Below are 16467 nucleotides of genomic sequence, written 5' to 3' on the forward strand. Positions count from 1 at the left end.
GATTCACCGTGCCGCTGCCTTGCTTCCTGCTTTCCTCGCCATGATTGGCCACAGCAGAGGGCCAATCAGAAGACTCTGGGGACAGGGGGCATCATGGGAAATGTTGTCCCTTAAGAGCGGCGGCCCCAGCGTGTCCACAGACACCATGCTAAAGCCCCCAGCAAGCAAGCACTCTGCTGGGGGGGGGGGGTTACAAAAGGAAAAAACAGAATACTGTGCTCATGCTGGGGGAAGCCAGAGAGAGCCACGCTGTACCCACACAACCAGAGAGCCACGCTTCACCCGCACCAACCAGAGAGCCACGCTGTACTCGCACCAACCAGAGAGTCACGCTGTACCCACACCAACCAGAGAGTCACGCTGTACCCGCACCAACCAGAGAGTCACGCTGTACCCGCACCAACCAGAGAGCCACGCTGTACCCGCACCAACCAGAGAGCCACGCTGTACCCACACCAACCAGAGAGCCACACTGTACCCGCACCAACCAGAGAGCCACGCTGTACCCATACCAACCAGAGAGCCACGCTGTACCCACACTAACCAGAGAGCCACGCTGTACCCGCACTAACCAGAGAGCCACACTGTACCCGCACCAACCAGAGAGCCACGCTGTACCCGCACCAACCAGAGAGCCACGCTGTACCCGCATCAACCGGAGAGCCACGTTGTACCCGCACTAACCAGAGAGCCACGCTGTACCCACACAACCAGAGAGAGAGAGCCCCGCTGTAACCGCACCACCAGAGAGAGAGCCCCACTGTACCCGCACCACCAGAGAGGGAGCCCCACTGTACCCGCACCATCAGAGAGGGAGCCCCACTGTACCCGCATGACCAGAGAGGGAGCCCCACTGTATCTGCATGACCTGAGAGGGAGCCACGCTGTACCCGCACCACCAGAGAGTGAGCCCCACTGTACCCGCACCACCAGAGAGGGAGCCACGCTGTACCCGCACCACTAGAGAGGGAGAAAGACCGAGCCACTGCCAGGGTACAGGCATGCTACACTACTGACTAGAGTCACCCCAGGCAACCCAGAGTTAGTGAACATCCAGCCAGAGGGATCACAGTTGCAGTTTCACCAGGTCTGGTAAGAGGGCCTGTTGGCCATTATCCATTTCTTATCCTAGGGACTGAGCCATTAGGAAGTGTCTAACCTGATATCCTCCCATCTATGCTGGGGCAATTATTATTATTGTTTTGAGTGAGGAAACTGACACTAGTGCTGAGGGTCATTATTATGTACATTGGTACAGATGCTGAAGTTTTTATTCTAGAAATCTGCACCGATGTGGGGGGTTGTTATTGTTGCTACTGACACCAATGCTGGCGATTTGTATTGCGGAAACTGACAGCAAAGCTGGAGATTGTTATTGCAGAAACTGGCACTGATCCTGGGGGTTGTTATTTCCTTGGGGGGGGGGGACATAATTTTTTATGATATTGTTATTCAAAGTTCCTTGTTGCTTGATAGTTGCATCAGGTTTCTCAAACCTTTGCATGCCTGCGATTTATGTGATAATGACTCAGCCTCTCCCCTTCATGACATTGTCAAAAAGGGACCGAGCATGGATAACCTTAAAATGATGCCCCCCCCCCCCTATGAAAAACGTTCAGCGGACGCCCATGGTTGTGAGCGAGCTTGACCCTTTCAGGGTCGAAGAAGGAGGTGAGCATCCATATCACCTGGTGAAGGAAGCACTAGTCACAGATTGTTGGTTTATCTGAGAAGCACTTTTTTCTCACAGTGAAATTTGAAGTCTGACGTCACCGCATCACGTGCTAGGACCCGGAAGAGACGGGTACACACTGCTGATAGCCGGCCAGCTTATTTGTTTTTATGCTCTAATGCTACTAGAATGATGTAAGTGCGCATTCTTTTTTATTTATTAAATATCTGAGAGATTTTACACTATGCGAGTCTCCCTTGGTTCTTTTTGCATATCCTCGAGTGCTGATACCCCTTGATGACTGAGATACTGGTGAAGACTCGTTTTTTGTCTATTCTGACGGATGTTTCCATTGTACTCTCAGGCCTTGTACACACGACCGAACATGTTTCCGCGGACATGTCCGACCGTGTGTAGGGCCTACCGGACAGTTTTCTGGCCTAGCGGACAGGTTTCCAGCGGACAAAAGTTTCTTAGCATGCTAAGAAACTTGTCCGCTGGAAGTCTGTCTGTCGGACATGTCCGATGGTCAGTACAACTCATCGGACATGTCCGCTGGCCCGAAATCCCGTGCATGCATCGAAGTGATTCGACACATGAATGGAAGCATTGAACTTCCGGGTTCGCGCACGTCGCTGCGTCATCGTCGCCGCCACGCTACCGCGTATTCTGTCCGCGGGGAATTTGGTCTGATGGTGTGTACACACATCAGACCAAATGATCCCAGCAGACATGTCCAATGAAAACGGTCCACGGACCGTTTTCATCGGACATGTCTGGTCGTGTGTACGAGGCCTCACTGTGAATTATGTCTGTTTCCTTATATCCTCGCTGTGTTTGATCTCTTTGAGATCTCAGGCTCTGGTAAGGGTCAGTGTTTGATGGTGGTGGAGGTTCTTTGTCGTCATCTACTGCACCGTTCTGTAGACCATTTGCACATTGGGCAGACTATCCTTATCTTTGCCTAAATTTGGACTTTGTTTTTCATTACATTCATTTTTCTATTTTTATTTATGTACATGTCATTGATATTCACTGTATGTTATTTGGTCACTGCATTTACAATTGTGTTTATTTATACATATATGCCAATAGGCATAATGTCCTTTCTTGTATAGCGCGACTTCTTTCCTTTTCCTTATGTATTTTGATGTTGTATAACATTTTTGAGTCGCAGCTTTAATTTAAATTTTTTCACGTATGGTATGCGCAATTTTCCTGTCACATAGTGAAATTGGAAGTACACTCTAAATAAGAAGATTTTGTGTTACAATTAACTGTCATATATATTTGATATTGGACTTAAATTTTTTTCAGCACATCCGCTTATTGCACATCAATATTGGATTTATTAAAACATTTTACTTGAAAAGCACTTTTTTCTCACAGTGTAATTTGAAACACATTCTATAATGTCAACTTTTATACCTTTACTATTGGATTGTACTGTACAGCACATGTGTGTATTGCATATTATTGGATTTATGTATCATTTGTCAGATTTTAGCAGCGCTATCAAATTTTTTAGATATTCATTCATTGTTTTTTTGTGTTAACATCCTGGTTATAGCAGCAGCTAGATTTATGTCACACAGTTTCTGCGTTTATTTGTACTTTTATATTCACACACCACTAGGTGGCAGCGCAAAACTACCACATATCTTAATGTGATAAAATACCCTCTTGTGGGAATCAGATCAACCGATCTGTCTTTATTTCATCTATAAGAGTATTATATAGCATACGTTGTTTTTACAATTTTTGAGCACAGTTTAATAAGGTTTAATTTACTTTTGGGTAACAACAATCATTAGAAGCATTTTTTTTTCTAGTATTAATGCATACCTCTCCTTTGGCACCAATCTCTCCTTGTTCACCCTGGTAAAAAATACTAAAATGTTAAAATTAATGTAAAAGACAACATTTTAAAATAAGCAAAATATTATAAGTGGTCAAAGGTTTAGTTGTGTTAGCGGGTTTGGTATATTGTGTGCTGACAAAATGGAAACAGAGCTGTTTCTCTGAATCCAATGCATACTGATTTATCATCAGTATTCAAAACTCAGCAGTTTTCAGGGATGTCCACATGTGCACATTTTCCAGATTTTCTTTTAGGTCTACAACTGTACAAATTAAAGACTATTTATCTCTCAAGTGATTCTGTGTGGACACCTGAAACACATGTACAAACAAAGGACAAGCTGCACTCTTTATATTTTATACTTACTATTGTTCAAGAGCTCATAGCACATTAGCTGACTTTCTCTTTATAAAACTCAAAATGCATAGCCAAAAACATAGACTACTTCAATATAAAAGCAAATCAAATGTAACCACCAATAGTACATTAACCGTTTAGATGATCTTTGTAAGAATATAAGTTAGTGCAAGCAAAGCCGGGAGAGGGTCATCCAGATTCCAGGGCAAGGATGATAAACTTTGCCCCCCTCAAAGGGAAGGAGGATGGGGGAGGATGGGGGAGGAGGGAGGGGTAGAAGGAAGATTTTTTGTAGTGTTTTAGGTGAAAGGTGAGAGGTGCATGGCACAGAGGCAGTGTAATAAAATAGGGAGCGGGAGATGGGTAGGAGGGAAGTTCTGAACAGGGGTAAAGGTGGATGGTATGGAGGTAGTATGAGGAGGATAGATTTGAGTTTGGCAGTGCTCTGATCTTTAAGGTAGCTGGCAGAGAGGCAGAGTGACTGGAGAGGGAGGTGGAGGGAAGAGTTGGGACTGGAGGAAAGAAGGTGAGGTGGGATGGGGTGCGATTTAAGATGGCAGGGAGTCACCGTGATTTGGAGAGGGGGTAGATTGTAATGAATGAGGGTTGGCAAGTAGTGTTGTCAGCAGGGGACCCAGCCAATATGTTAATACTTGTAAGCAGAGATATATTCTATTTATCAGACTTTTGACTCAAGGAACACATTTTTGAGATCAGAAAATGCTGATCCAGCTCCCCACACAGGTTGCCAGCAAAGCCAAAAGCCTCTGCTGCATTAAACAGCCTAAACCAGGATCAGAATCTTCCACTGTCCTGCCTGCTACTATATCACTCCTAGTGCCGTGGCTGAAGAGCAGGATTGGGGTTCGGTGTATTTGCAAATGTATAGTTTCTGAACTGAAGTGTATTGACACAATTGCAGAGTTGTTAACACACCTCTGTCAGGGAGCTTGTTAATAGTAGACTCCAGCAATTACATTTCTTCAAGCACATAGGACTTCTGCAATTTAGCAGCATAGCAATGGGATTGATAGCAAGCAGCCCACTGCAGGGCAGGGGTGAGCTCAACTGCTTGTCCAGCCTGTCAAGTGACAATGGTTAAAACTGCACAAGAGTGTTGGGGATTTGCTGGCATCCTTTGTGAAGCAGTATAAGCAGTGTCAGATCGAGGGTGAGGAACCCTGGCACCAGACTCACCTTGTGTTGCTTATAAAGTACAACAGTGTAAAGAGGGCACAGCTCACCACAGCAACAGGGAGATGCTGCACTCAGATCACATGCCACTAAGACTGCAGACAATTTCTAAGAGTTCAGTCCCTGGGGTACAATTTTTAGCTAAAATATATAAACAAGATCTGATATGTGTCACGCTTAAAGCTGTAGTAAACCGCAGTTGTTGAAAAAAGAAAAATTCCCCGCGAGGCAATGTCATAATGTGCTAGTATGCATCGCATACTAGTACATTATGAGAAACGTACCTTAGAACAAAGCCCTCCAGCTCCATGCTGTCACCGTTAAGAGGGCTGACATCTTCCCCCTGTCTGCCTTAGGGATATGCGGTCCCTGGCTACATGAGTAGCTGGGGGCGCACTCACACAGGAGCCACCATTTACAGTATTGGCTCTGATGGTTAGGCACTGTTTGCCAAACCTTCAGAGCGAATGCGCCGATGATGTCACTGGCTGCATGCACTCAGAATATCTCCTAAACAGTGCAAGTTTAGGAGATATCTACAGTACCTTCAGAAAAGCCTTATTATAGGCTTACCTGTAGGTATAAGTGTTGTAACAGAGTTTGCTACCCCTTTAAAAAAAAAATATATATATATATATATATATATATATATATATATATATATATATATATATATATATATATATATATATATATATATATATATATATAATGAAACAGAGAGATAATGACAATATAAACAATTCTAAGCAATAACAACTGCAAGCAAAATTTCCAGACCTTAATTCCTGGAATACCGGAAGAACCCTGAGTTCCCTTATGGCCCTTTAAAAAAAGATACAGTTATTGTTAGATTTTTAACAAAGGATTAACACGCTTCAACTGCAACAAAGTCATATGTTTGCAGTAAATTCTGCATTAATACAACAACCTTTTGATTTCACAAATTATACTTTTATTTTCTTCCATTTTGTGTAGAAAATCTTAGATTCCCTTCACACCTGTGCAATACATAACATTTTATTCCTTGCTTTTTTTCATGTTTGTCATGCGATAGCATAAGGCAGCCTATTCACTTGAATCTCTGCCCTACATGTGACAAATGTGCCTGCACCTTTTTTTGTGAGCCTCAGATGTTTTTGCAATGCACATTTTGGTGAATTTTTAATGCTTTTTGTCATGCAACAAAACGCTCAACTGTTATGTATTTTGGTGCCATTAAGGAATAATGGTAACCCAACCACGATGCATGTTTTGGAGCATTTACACACATTTCCTGGAACTCAAGCAGAAACATGTATTTTTGCCCACGTTCCCAGAACATGAAGGTGGGGAAGAATATATTCATGCCTCTCTTAGAAAAACTTTCAACACCCAATTGACAGTGTTACAGTGTCATGATAAACATTAAAAATGTAATTTGTTTTTTAGTAATTGGTAGTTTAATTTGTTATATTTTTATTTACATTTATCATAATAAATATCAAAACAATTTTAGTAGTTTATGCTGCTGAAAGAAATATCAACCATGTAATATGTAATATAGAGGTGGATTGTTAAGAAAATTATTAAAGAAAACTCAGGCAAAATGGAAGCGGTTATCTAAAGAAATTTCATTTTTGTTTCCCTTTCTCATGAAAACTCCAATTGTTTGCTATATTTCACAGCTTTACTTTTCCTTCTGTTTTTCTTAACTCACTAATTTCCTAACTCAACCAAATATGTATCTAAAACCCAAACTTGTTTTTACATTTTCTTGCTGAGATAGAATTCTATTGTTGTCTGTGCCACAATTAGATTTAGCCACACTATGGGGCTGATTTACCAAGCCTTTACTCCATGACTCATGGAGTAAAAGCAGGAGTAGCAGCCGTTTTGCCATTTACTAAAGAAATACGCTGCTAGTGCAGTGTATTTCCCTAGTTACTAATGTGCTCCGTGCGCCCAGGAGAGGGTGCATTGTGCACCAGTACAGACCTGGCGCACGGCACATTAAACTGTAAATTGCGGGGGTTTGGGCGGGAGTTTATTAGGGGGGGAGGTGGGGGGATGCAGGGGAAGTGAAGTGACATGTGTTTTGAAGTGTTTGGCGGGCCGAATTGAAAGGGAAAGTGTTTTTTGAAAACAGATCCCCGTACGCTTGCACAGTGCGCCTGAACCTCGGGAGGTTCATTTGCATACTGGGCATGCGCAGAGAGAAAAGTCAGGGATTCCCGTGCGCCTTGTCAGTACGCCGTGAAAATCTTGGTAAATACCAAGCGGCGTACCCGTGAATGCGCTGCGTGACGCGGCGCACGGGAATCTCCGAGCTGTTTTCAGCCCTGAAGGGGAACTCCGCGCCAAATTTCAAACTTGAAATCGGCGCGGGTCCCCCTCCAGGGCTACATTAGGCTCTTAGGCTTGGTCCGGAACGTGAGGGGTTAAACCCGCGCCGATTCGGCGCGGGGGTCCCCCCCAGATCCAAACCAAGCCCTCATCCCAAGCATGCAGTCTGGCCCGGACAGGAATGGGGGCGGGGACGAGCGAGCGCCCCCCCCCTCCTGAGCCGTACCAGACCGCATGCCCTCAACATGGGGGAGTGTGTGCTGTGGGGGAGGGGGGCACTGCCCCCCCACCCCACAGCACTCTTGCCCCCATGTCGATAGGGACAAGAGCCTCTTCCCGACAACCCTTGCCATTGGTTGTCGGGGTATGCGGGCGGGGCTAATCGGAATCTGCGAGCTCCCTTTAATAAGGGGGCCCCCAGATGCCGGACCCCCACCCTATGTGAATAAGTATGGGGTACATCGTACCTCTACCCATTCACATGGGGGAAATGTAAAGTAAAATAAAACACCACACACAATAAAATATTTTATTAATCAGCTCCGGAGCCCCCCCTTTCTTCTTTAGCTCTCTTAGAAGGGGGGGTTTCTTCTCTCCCGATCTTCTGCCGGGACCCTGGGCTTCGGTGATTTCTGCCGGGGGAGGGCGCCATCCCTCGGTCCTCTCCGGAGCCTTCCCCCACCCCATTTAAGCTCTTTTTCATTAGGGAGGGGCATCCGGACTTCGGGGTCTTCTGCCGGGGGATGGCGCCTATCCCCCGGTCTTTCCGGTGCCTTCCGCCAGGGTTCCGGTCTTCCTGGTCTTCTGCCGGGGGTGCGCCAACTCCCAGGTCTTTTCTCTGCTCCCTCTTCTGCCTGGCTCCCCCGCGGAGCCAGGGCTTTCTTCCGTCTTCTTTCTTCTCTCTTCCTTCTTCTGCCTGTCTCCTCCGGGAGCACAGGGCTTGTCTGCGCTGTCCTCTCCCTTCTCTTCCATTGGATGTTGACACGACGAGGTTCCGCGCTGACATGCAGTGTCAGCGGCGGGCATGGACTTATATAGGGCAATGCCACCATGTGACCTCAACCCATGTGACATCACATTCCCTGGGCATGATGGGAATGTGATGTCACATGGGTTGAGGTCACATGGTGGCATTGCCCTATATAAGTCCATGCCCACTGCTCAGACGGCATTCCAGCGCCGGACCTCGTCGTGTCAACATCGAATGGAAGAGAAGGGAGAAGACAGCGGAGACAAGCCCTGTGCTCCGCGGAGGAGACAGGCAGAAGCGGAAGGCATCGCAGAAGCCCGGAGAGTGGCGCCCTCCGGCGGAAGACACCGTACAAGCCCGGGACCCTCCCCCAAAGGCAGGAGCCTCCCTGGTGAAGGGGGTCCCGGTGAATTACGTCGCTGAAGACGGGGGTGGGGTGCCAGTGCACCCCCCCCCGCAGAAACCGTCGTGGAAGCCCGGGACCCTCCCCCAAAGGCAGGAGCCTCCCTGGTGAAGGGGGTCCCGGTGAATTACGTCGCTGAAGACGGGGGTGGGGTGCCAGTGCACCCCACCCCGCAGAAACCGTCGTGGAAGCCCGGGACCCTCCCCCAAAGGCAGGAGCCTCCCTGGTGAAGGGGGTCCCGGTGAAATACGTCGCTGAAGACGGGGGTGGGGTGCCAGTGCACCCCCCCCCGCAGAAACCGTCGTGGAAGCCCGGGACCCTCCCCCAAAGGCAGGAGCCTCCCTGGTGAAGGGGGTCCCGGTGAATTACGTCGCTGAAGACGGGGGTGGGGTGCCAGTGCACCCCCCCCCGCAGAAACCGTCGTGGAAGCCCGGGACCCTCCCCCAAAGGCAGGAGCCTCCCTGGTGAAGGGGGTCCCGGTGAATTACGTCGCTGAAGACGGGGGTGGGGTGCCAGTGCACCCCCCCCCGCAGAAACCGTCGTAGTAGCCCGGGACCCTCCCCCAAAGGCAGGAGCCTCACTGGTGAAGGGGGTTCCGGCAGAAGATGGCGAAGCCCGGGGCCTAATGGGGTGGTGGTGGGGGGCCCCGGCAGAAGACCCCCGGCTGACTAATAAATTAATTTATTCATGTGTGGTGTATTATTTTTTTCCATTTTTTTCCCCAGGTGAATGGGTAGGGGTACAATGTACCCCCATACTCATTCACATAGGGTGGGGGGCCGGAATCTGGGGACCCCTTTATTAAAGGGGTCTCTCAGATTCTGATAAGCCCTCCGCCCGCATACCCCGACAACCAACGGCCAGGGTTGTCGGGAAGAGGCTCTTGTCCCTATCGACATGGGGACAAGAGTGCTTTGGGTTGGGGGGGCAGTGCCCCCCTCCCCCACAGCACACACTCCCCCATGTTGAGGGCATGTGGTCTGGTATGGCTCAGGAGGGAGGGGGGCGCTCGCTCGTCCCCACCCCCATTCCTGTCTGACCAGACTGCGTGCCTGGGATAATGGCTTGGTTTGGATCTTGGGGGGGACCCCACGCTATTTTTTTTGCGCGGGTTTAACCCCTTATGTTCCAGACCAAGCCTAAGAGCCTGGTATGCACCTGGAGGGAACCCACCTTATTTTTTTTCCGGGGGTCTGGAGTTCCCCTTCATGAACAGCGATCTGTCATTTACACATGTCAGTCCCCCCCCCCCCTACAGTTAGAACACACCCAGGGAACATATTTAACCCCTCCCTCGCACCTAGTGTTAACCCCTTCCCTGCCAGTGGCATTTTTTGAGTAAGCAATGCATTTTTTACAGCACTGATCGCTAGAAAAATGCCAATGGTTCCAAAAAACTGTTCGATGTGTCCGCCATAATGTCGCAGTACCGATAAAAATCGCTGATCGCCCCAATAACTAGTTAAAACAACAAAAAAAAAAAATTTGTAGACGCTATAACTTTTGCAAAAACCAAACACTAAACGCTATTTGCGATTTTTTGGAACCAAAAAGATGTAGAATACGTATCGGCCTAAACTGAGGGTTTTTTTAGTTTTTTGAATATATATTTTTGGGGATATTTATTATAGCAAAAAGTAAAAATAATTTTTACATATGTGGGCGGGACTTACGCAAGTCCCGCCCACATATATAAACATCGTTCAAACCACACATGTGAGGTATTGACGCGTGCGTTAGAGCGAGAGCAATACTTTTACCACTAGACCTTCTTTGTAACTATAAACTGGTAACCTGGAAAAAAAAGAAAAAGGTCACCTATGGGGATATTCACGGAATTCATTTTGGCCCCATTGCAGGAGTGTTTCCAATAGTAAAGCGTGACATGTAAGGTATCTATTTACTCAGTGTAACATCATCTTTCACATTATCCCCAAAAATTGGGCTCACTTTTGTGTTTTGTTAATTTTTAACCACTTGAGCCCGGACCATATTTCTGGTCAATGACCGGGCAAGTTTTTGTGATTCGGCGCGGCGTCGCTTTAACTGACAATTGCGCAGTCGTGCGACGTGGCTCCCAAACAAAATTGGCAACCTTTTTTTTCACACAAATAGATTATTAAATGTGCGTGTTTACTTCTGTCTTTAACACCTCCCCTTCAGGCTGGAAAGCATCAGATCAGGGGAAACCAAAAAAAAAAAGCTCTCATTCCATTGCAGCTTGGTTCCTACATGTGTGATGAACTGAGCATGCTCAAACACTTAGAAAAAAAATATCCTTTCTTTTTAAAAGGTGAAAAACACTCATTGGATGCTCATAGAGCGTGGTTTGGGTTAATTGCAGGTGTGCCCAATTACAAGCTCACCCAAACTAGAGACTGCAATTTGGTCATGTGATTTCAATTGCTTCATTACTAGCACTGTTATAAAAAGCTTGGATCGATCAGTCCTCAGCTGCCCTCAGAAGGGGCAGGCTGGCAGAAATGCTGTTGCTAAACACAAATGTGGTTTGTTGCATGGGTTTTGTTTTATTTTGCCAATGGTTTTGGTTTATTTTTAAATGATGTTCACTTTGATGTATTTGTCTATGTGGCCTTATTTTCTGAAAAATGTGTAAAGCTATGGTTAATTAGAATTTTGAAAAGTATTTTTGTTTGTTTGTCTTTTTTTGCTTTCCTTGTTTTGTTGACCAATAAAAATTACTTTAAAATTGTTAAGTTTGTCTTTTGTTACTTTTTCATGCTACATATGTTGACAGCTGCAGCTGAACTAGGTTAGGGCCTAACAAATTATGTGTGATTTTTGTCTAAGCTTCTTTCCTGGTGTGTAATCATGAAATGTTTGCCATGTTTATTCTCCCTGACTTTAAAGACAAAAACTGGTAAGTATTTTATTTATTCTGCAGTGGTCCTCAGCCCTCAAGTACCCCCGACAGGACATGTTTTGGGGATTTCTCTTATCAAGAATTGCTGTCCAGACTATTTTAAAGCACATGTGCAAGATGAAGGAAAACCTGCAAACATGGCCTGTGGGGGGGGGGGTTTGCTATTGGTGGACAGGCTTGACGTGCTGATTTACAGCACTGTGCTTAAATCTAGCGCAAGGCAATCCTATTCAAATTGTGGGTGTTTGAGGGAAGCCAAGTGAGTGTTAGAACCCCTGCTTTGTGTTTTTTTATTTTTGTGTTGAGCTTTGTGTCCCTTTTCTTAAAATTGGCTTCACTTCCTGTCACACAGCTGAACAGGAAGTGAGGTTAAAACCCTACCAGTGTCATTTCTTGGGGACACCGGTCAATCTAACTAGTGTCCCCATTAAGCAAATTGCACTCCAGCACTGCTGTGTACACCCCAAATCATGGGTCTTCAAACTACGGCCCTCCAGTTGTTCAGGAACTACAATTCCCATCATGCCTAGTCATGTCTGTGAATGTCAGTGCATTACAAGGCCTCATGGGATGTGTAGTTCTACAACAGCTGGAGGGCCGTAGTTTGAGGATCCCTGCCCCAAATGATTATTTAGTTTGGGGTTTAGTAAAGGCAAAGCCACTCTGCAGTACAAGCATAGTTGCTGAAAATCAGAGAGGAAGCACTGATGGTTTTAACATCCAATCCTGTAGAAGCAAAGTTGTTTTGTTTTCTTCCTTGCTTTGCACTTGTAGGAGTGGATTTGCCTTTAGTAAATGGACCCCAAAGTCCAAGATCCCTAATAATTTGGGGTGTACACAGCAAAATGCTAGAGTGCAATTTACATAATGGGAAACTATTTAGATTGATCTCTGTGTCCCCAAGAAAATATATTAGTAAGGTTTTACCCTCACTTCCTGTTTGGCTATGTGACAGGAAGTGAATGAATTAGAAAGGGTGAAGACACCTCACAAATGTTGTCACTATCAGGGGTGCAGACATCCCCAAAAAAATGAGCAGATAATACTTATTTGCAAATTAATAATTTTTTAGTTAACATTGGGTGGGGTGCTCTAACACACACATTCCTACATATTAGCAACGCTCTATCCTGGCCTATTGGCATGGTTATATTTTCTTAGGGCTCTCAATAAAACTCTATAAAATTTGTGCTTAAACTAGAACCAGGGGCGGACTGACAACTCATGGGGCCCCTGGGCAATAGAAGATTATGGGGCCCCTGGGCTTACAGATGACCACCACGCCAGGAGGTAGTGCAGAGGCGGGCAGCTAAAATCTTGGGATATTCACATTAAAAGCATGTCATTTTCGGACATATCAGGGACAGATCAAAAAAAAACACAGATTTTTACATACTGTCCCTGGTTTTACTGAGCCTGGCAACCCGGATGGGGCCCCCTAGTGGCATGGGGCCCTCGGGCAGTGCCCGAGTGACTCAATGGTCAGTCCGCCCCTGACAAGAACTATAATCAACAAGTTTTATTTTCTTTCATTTTGGATAGAGTGAGGGAGGGTTATAGGCCCTGTCAGTTTATTTTGTATTATCTGTGTCCAATTGGGGAGATTTGCCTTCACTTCCTGCCCCATAGCCAAACAGGAAGTGAGAGAAAAACTATGCAAATTAACCACTTCCCGCCCAGCCTATGGCCGATTTACGTCCCGGAAGTGGTTACACAATCCTGACAGGACGTCCTGCAGGATTTCATGCCGCACGCGCCTGTGGGGGCACGCAGCGCGGCGATCGGTGATGCGGGGTGTCAGTCTGACACCCTGCATCTCCGATCTCGGTAAAGAGTCTCTCACGGAGACGGAGACTCTTTACCACGTGATCAGCCGTGTCCAATCACGGCTGATCACGATGTAAACAGGAAGAGCCATCGATGGCTCTTCCTCACTCGCGTCTTACAGACGCGAGTATAGGAGAGCCGATCGGCGGCTCTCCTGACAGGGGGCGTTCGCGCTGATTGTTTATCAGCGCAGCCCCCCCTCGGATCACCACACTGGACTACCAGGGATGCCCACCCTGGACCACCAGGGTGTGCAAAAACAAAAAAAATATAGAACAAAAAAACAAAAAGCATTAAAAAATAAGAAAAAATATGCCAATCAGTGCCCACAAATGGGCACTGACTGGGAAAATCAGTGCCACCCCACAGTGCCCATCCATGCACACCCATAAGTATCCATCAGTGCCACCCATAAGTGCCGCCCATAAGTATCCATCAGTGCCACCCATAAGTGCCGCCCATCTGTGCCGCCCATGAGTGCCCATCAGTGCCGCCTATGAGTGCCCATCAGTGCCGCATAGCAGCGCCGCCAATCAATGCCACCTCATCTGTGCCGTCAGTACTACCTCATCGATGTCCATCAGTGCCATCTCATCGGGGCCCATCAGTGCCGCCATATCAGTGCCCGTAATTGAAAGAGAAAAACTTATTTACAAAAAAATTAACCTAAAAAAAGAAAGGTTTTTTTGTTTCAAAATTTGCAGTCTTTTTTTAGTTGTTGCGCAAAAAAAAAAACGCAGAGGTGATCAAATAACAACAAAAGAAAGCTCTATTTGTGGGGAAAAAAGGACGCCAATTTTGTTTGGGTACAGTGTTGTATGACCGCGCAATTGCCATTCAAAGTGCGACAGTGTGGAAAGCTGAAAATTGGCTTGGGCGGGAAGGTGCGTAAGTGCCTGGTATGGAAGTGGTTAAGGGAATCCAGTGCCCCCCCAGAACTAGTGTGTGGGTCCCCTGAAAATTACTGGGCGGGGTTATACAAAAACAGGGTGTGACCTTGACAGGAAGGGGGTGGGTCATTTTTCTATTAGGAGGTGCAGATATGTAGTCAGGCCTAGGGCAGAACCAAACCTTAATATACTACTGCATATTAGGGCTTATTTAGACCGGAACCGATTTACAGCGTGTTTTTATATTGTGGGAGGAAACCCACGCAGGCACAGGGAGAACATGCAAACTCCATGCAGATGCTGTCACGGGCGGGATTCGAACCAACGACTCTTTTGCTGCTAGGTCAAAGTGCTATACACTACACCACTGTGGTGAACGAACATGATTGCAGCTGAAAGCATGAGATCTTTTTTTTTTTTTTGCAATACCATGCTTTCCAGCCTTATTGACCCCGCCTCTCTCCATAAAGAGGACCTGTCACACACTAGTCCTATTACAAGGGATGTTTACATTCCTTGTAATAGGAAGAAAACTGATCATTTTTTTTTTATTTTTTTATTTCAGTGTAAAACATTATAAAACTAAATAAAAATAAATAAGAAAACCCCCAAAAAAAATTTTAAAGCGCCCCGTCGCGACGAGCTCGCGCACAGAAGCAAACGCATACGCGAGTAGCGCCCGCATATGAAAACAGTATTCAAACCACACAAGTGAGGTATCGCCGCGATCGTTAGAGTGAGAGCAATAATTCTAGCCCTAGACCTACTCTGCAACTCAAAAAATGCAACCTGTAGAATTTTTTAAACGTCGCCTATCGAGTTTTTTAAAGGGTAAAAGTTTGACGCCATGCCACGAGCGGGCGCAATTTTTAAGCGTGACATGTTGGGTATCATTTTACTCGGCGTAACATTATCTTTCACAATATAGAAAAAAATTGGGCAAAATGTATTGTTGTCTTATTTTTTAATTCAAAAAAGTGATTTTTATCCAAAAAAAGTGCGCTTGTAAGACCGCTGCGCAAATACGGTGTGACAAAAAGTATTGCAATGACTGCCATTTTATTCCCTAGGATGTCTGCTAAAAAAAAATAAATAATGTTTGGGGGTTCTGATTAATTTTCTAGCCAAAAAATTGTGATTTTCACATGAAGGAGAGAAGTGCCAGAATTAACCCGGTGGGCAAGTGGTTAAAGTACTCATGGCTATAAAGAATAGAGTCATTGCTCATTAAAAAAAAAAAAAAAAAAAAGGGGGTCCCTCCAAATTAAATTACCAGGCCCTTCAGGTCTGGAATGGATATTAAGGGGAACCCCGCCGTAAAAACCCCAAAAAAAAAAGACGTGCGGTTCCCGGCAAATATCCATTCCAGACCCTTCAGGTCTGGTGTGGATTTTAAGGGGAACTCCACCCCAAATTTAAAAAAAAAATGGCGTGGAGTCCCCCTAAAAATCCACACCAGACCCTTATCCGAGCACGTTGACCTGGCCGGCCGCAGAAAAGAGGGGGGGACAGAGTGCGGCCCCCCCCCTCTCCTGAACCGCACCAGGCCACATGCCCTCAACATGGGGAGGATGTCCCCATGTTGATGGGGACAAGGGTCTCATCCCCACAACCCTTGCCCGGTGGTTGTGGGGGTATGCGGGCGGGAGGTTTATCAGAATCTGGAAGACCCCTTTAACAAAGGGGACCCCCAGATCCTGACCCCCCCCCCTGTGTGAAATGGTAATGGGGTACATTGTACCTCTACCATTTCACCCCAAAAAAAATGTCAAAGTGATAAAAATGACAGTAGCCGGTTTTTGACAAATCTTTTAATAAAATCTTCTTTTCTTCTTTCCTTCGGGGTTCTTCCGCTGCCTCTTTCTTCTAGTCCACATCTTGCCCGACGTCTTCTTCTATCTTCTCCGTCCGTCCTTCCGCCTTCTGGTCCCGCATCTTGCCCGTTGTCTTCTCCGCCAGCCTCCTCGTCCGCATCTTGGGTCTTCTGCGGTCTTCTTCTCGGTCCGCCGCCTTCTCGTCCCCTGCGTTTGAATTGTAATTGGCCGCCGTTTTCCCGCTCCTGGGACCCGCCCCCCTCTGACGCC

At 46.4% G+C, this 16467-nt stretch overlaps 1 protein-coding gene across 2 annotated transcripts in view; it reads right to left on the reverse strand.

The window, feature by feature from the left end:
• The window catches only part of LOC120936992 (collagen alpha-1(XXI) chain-like), a 280507-nt gene that overhangs the window by 22491 nt on the left and 241549 nt on the right, over positions 1-16467 (reverse strand). For both annotated transcript variants that reach the window (XM_040349853.1, XM_040349854.1), the window contains exons 24-25: positions 5865-5909; positions 3518-3550 (exon numbers count right to left, since the gene is read on the reverse strand). In XM_040349853.1, the coding sequence (XP_040205787.1) occupies positions 3518-3550; positions 5865-5909 (78 nt within the window). The remainder of the gene's footprint in view (positions 1-3517; positions 3551-5864; positions 5910-16467) is intronic.

This window comes from Rana temporaria, chromosome 4, assembly GCF_905171775.1.
Source record: "Rana temporaria chromosome 4, aRanTem1.1, whole genome shotgun sequence".
NCBI classification, from domain to species: domain Eukaryota; kingdom Metazoa; phylum Chordata; class Amphibia; order Anura; family Ranidae; genus Rana; species Rana temporaria.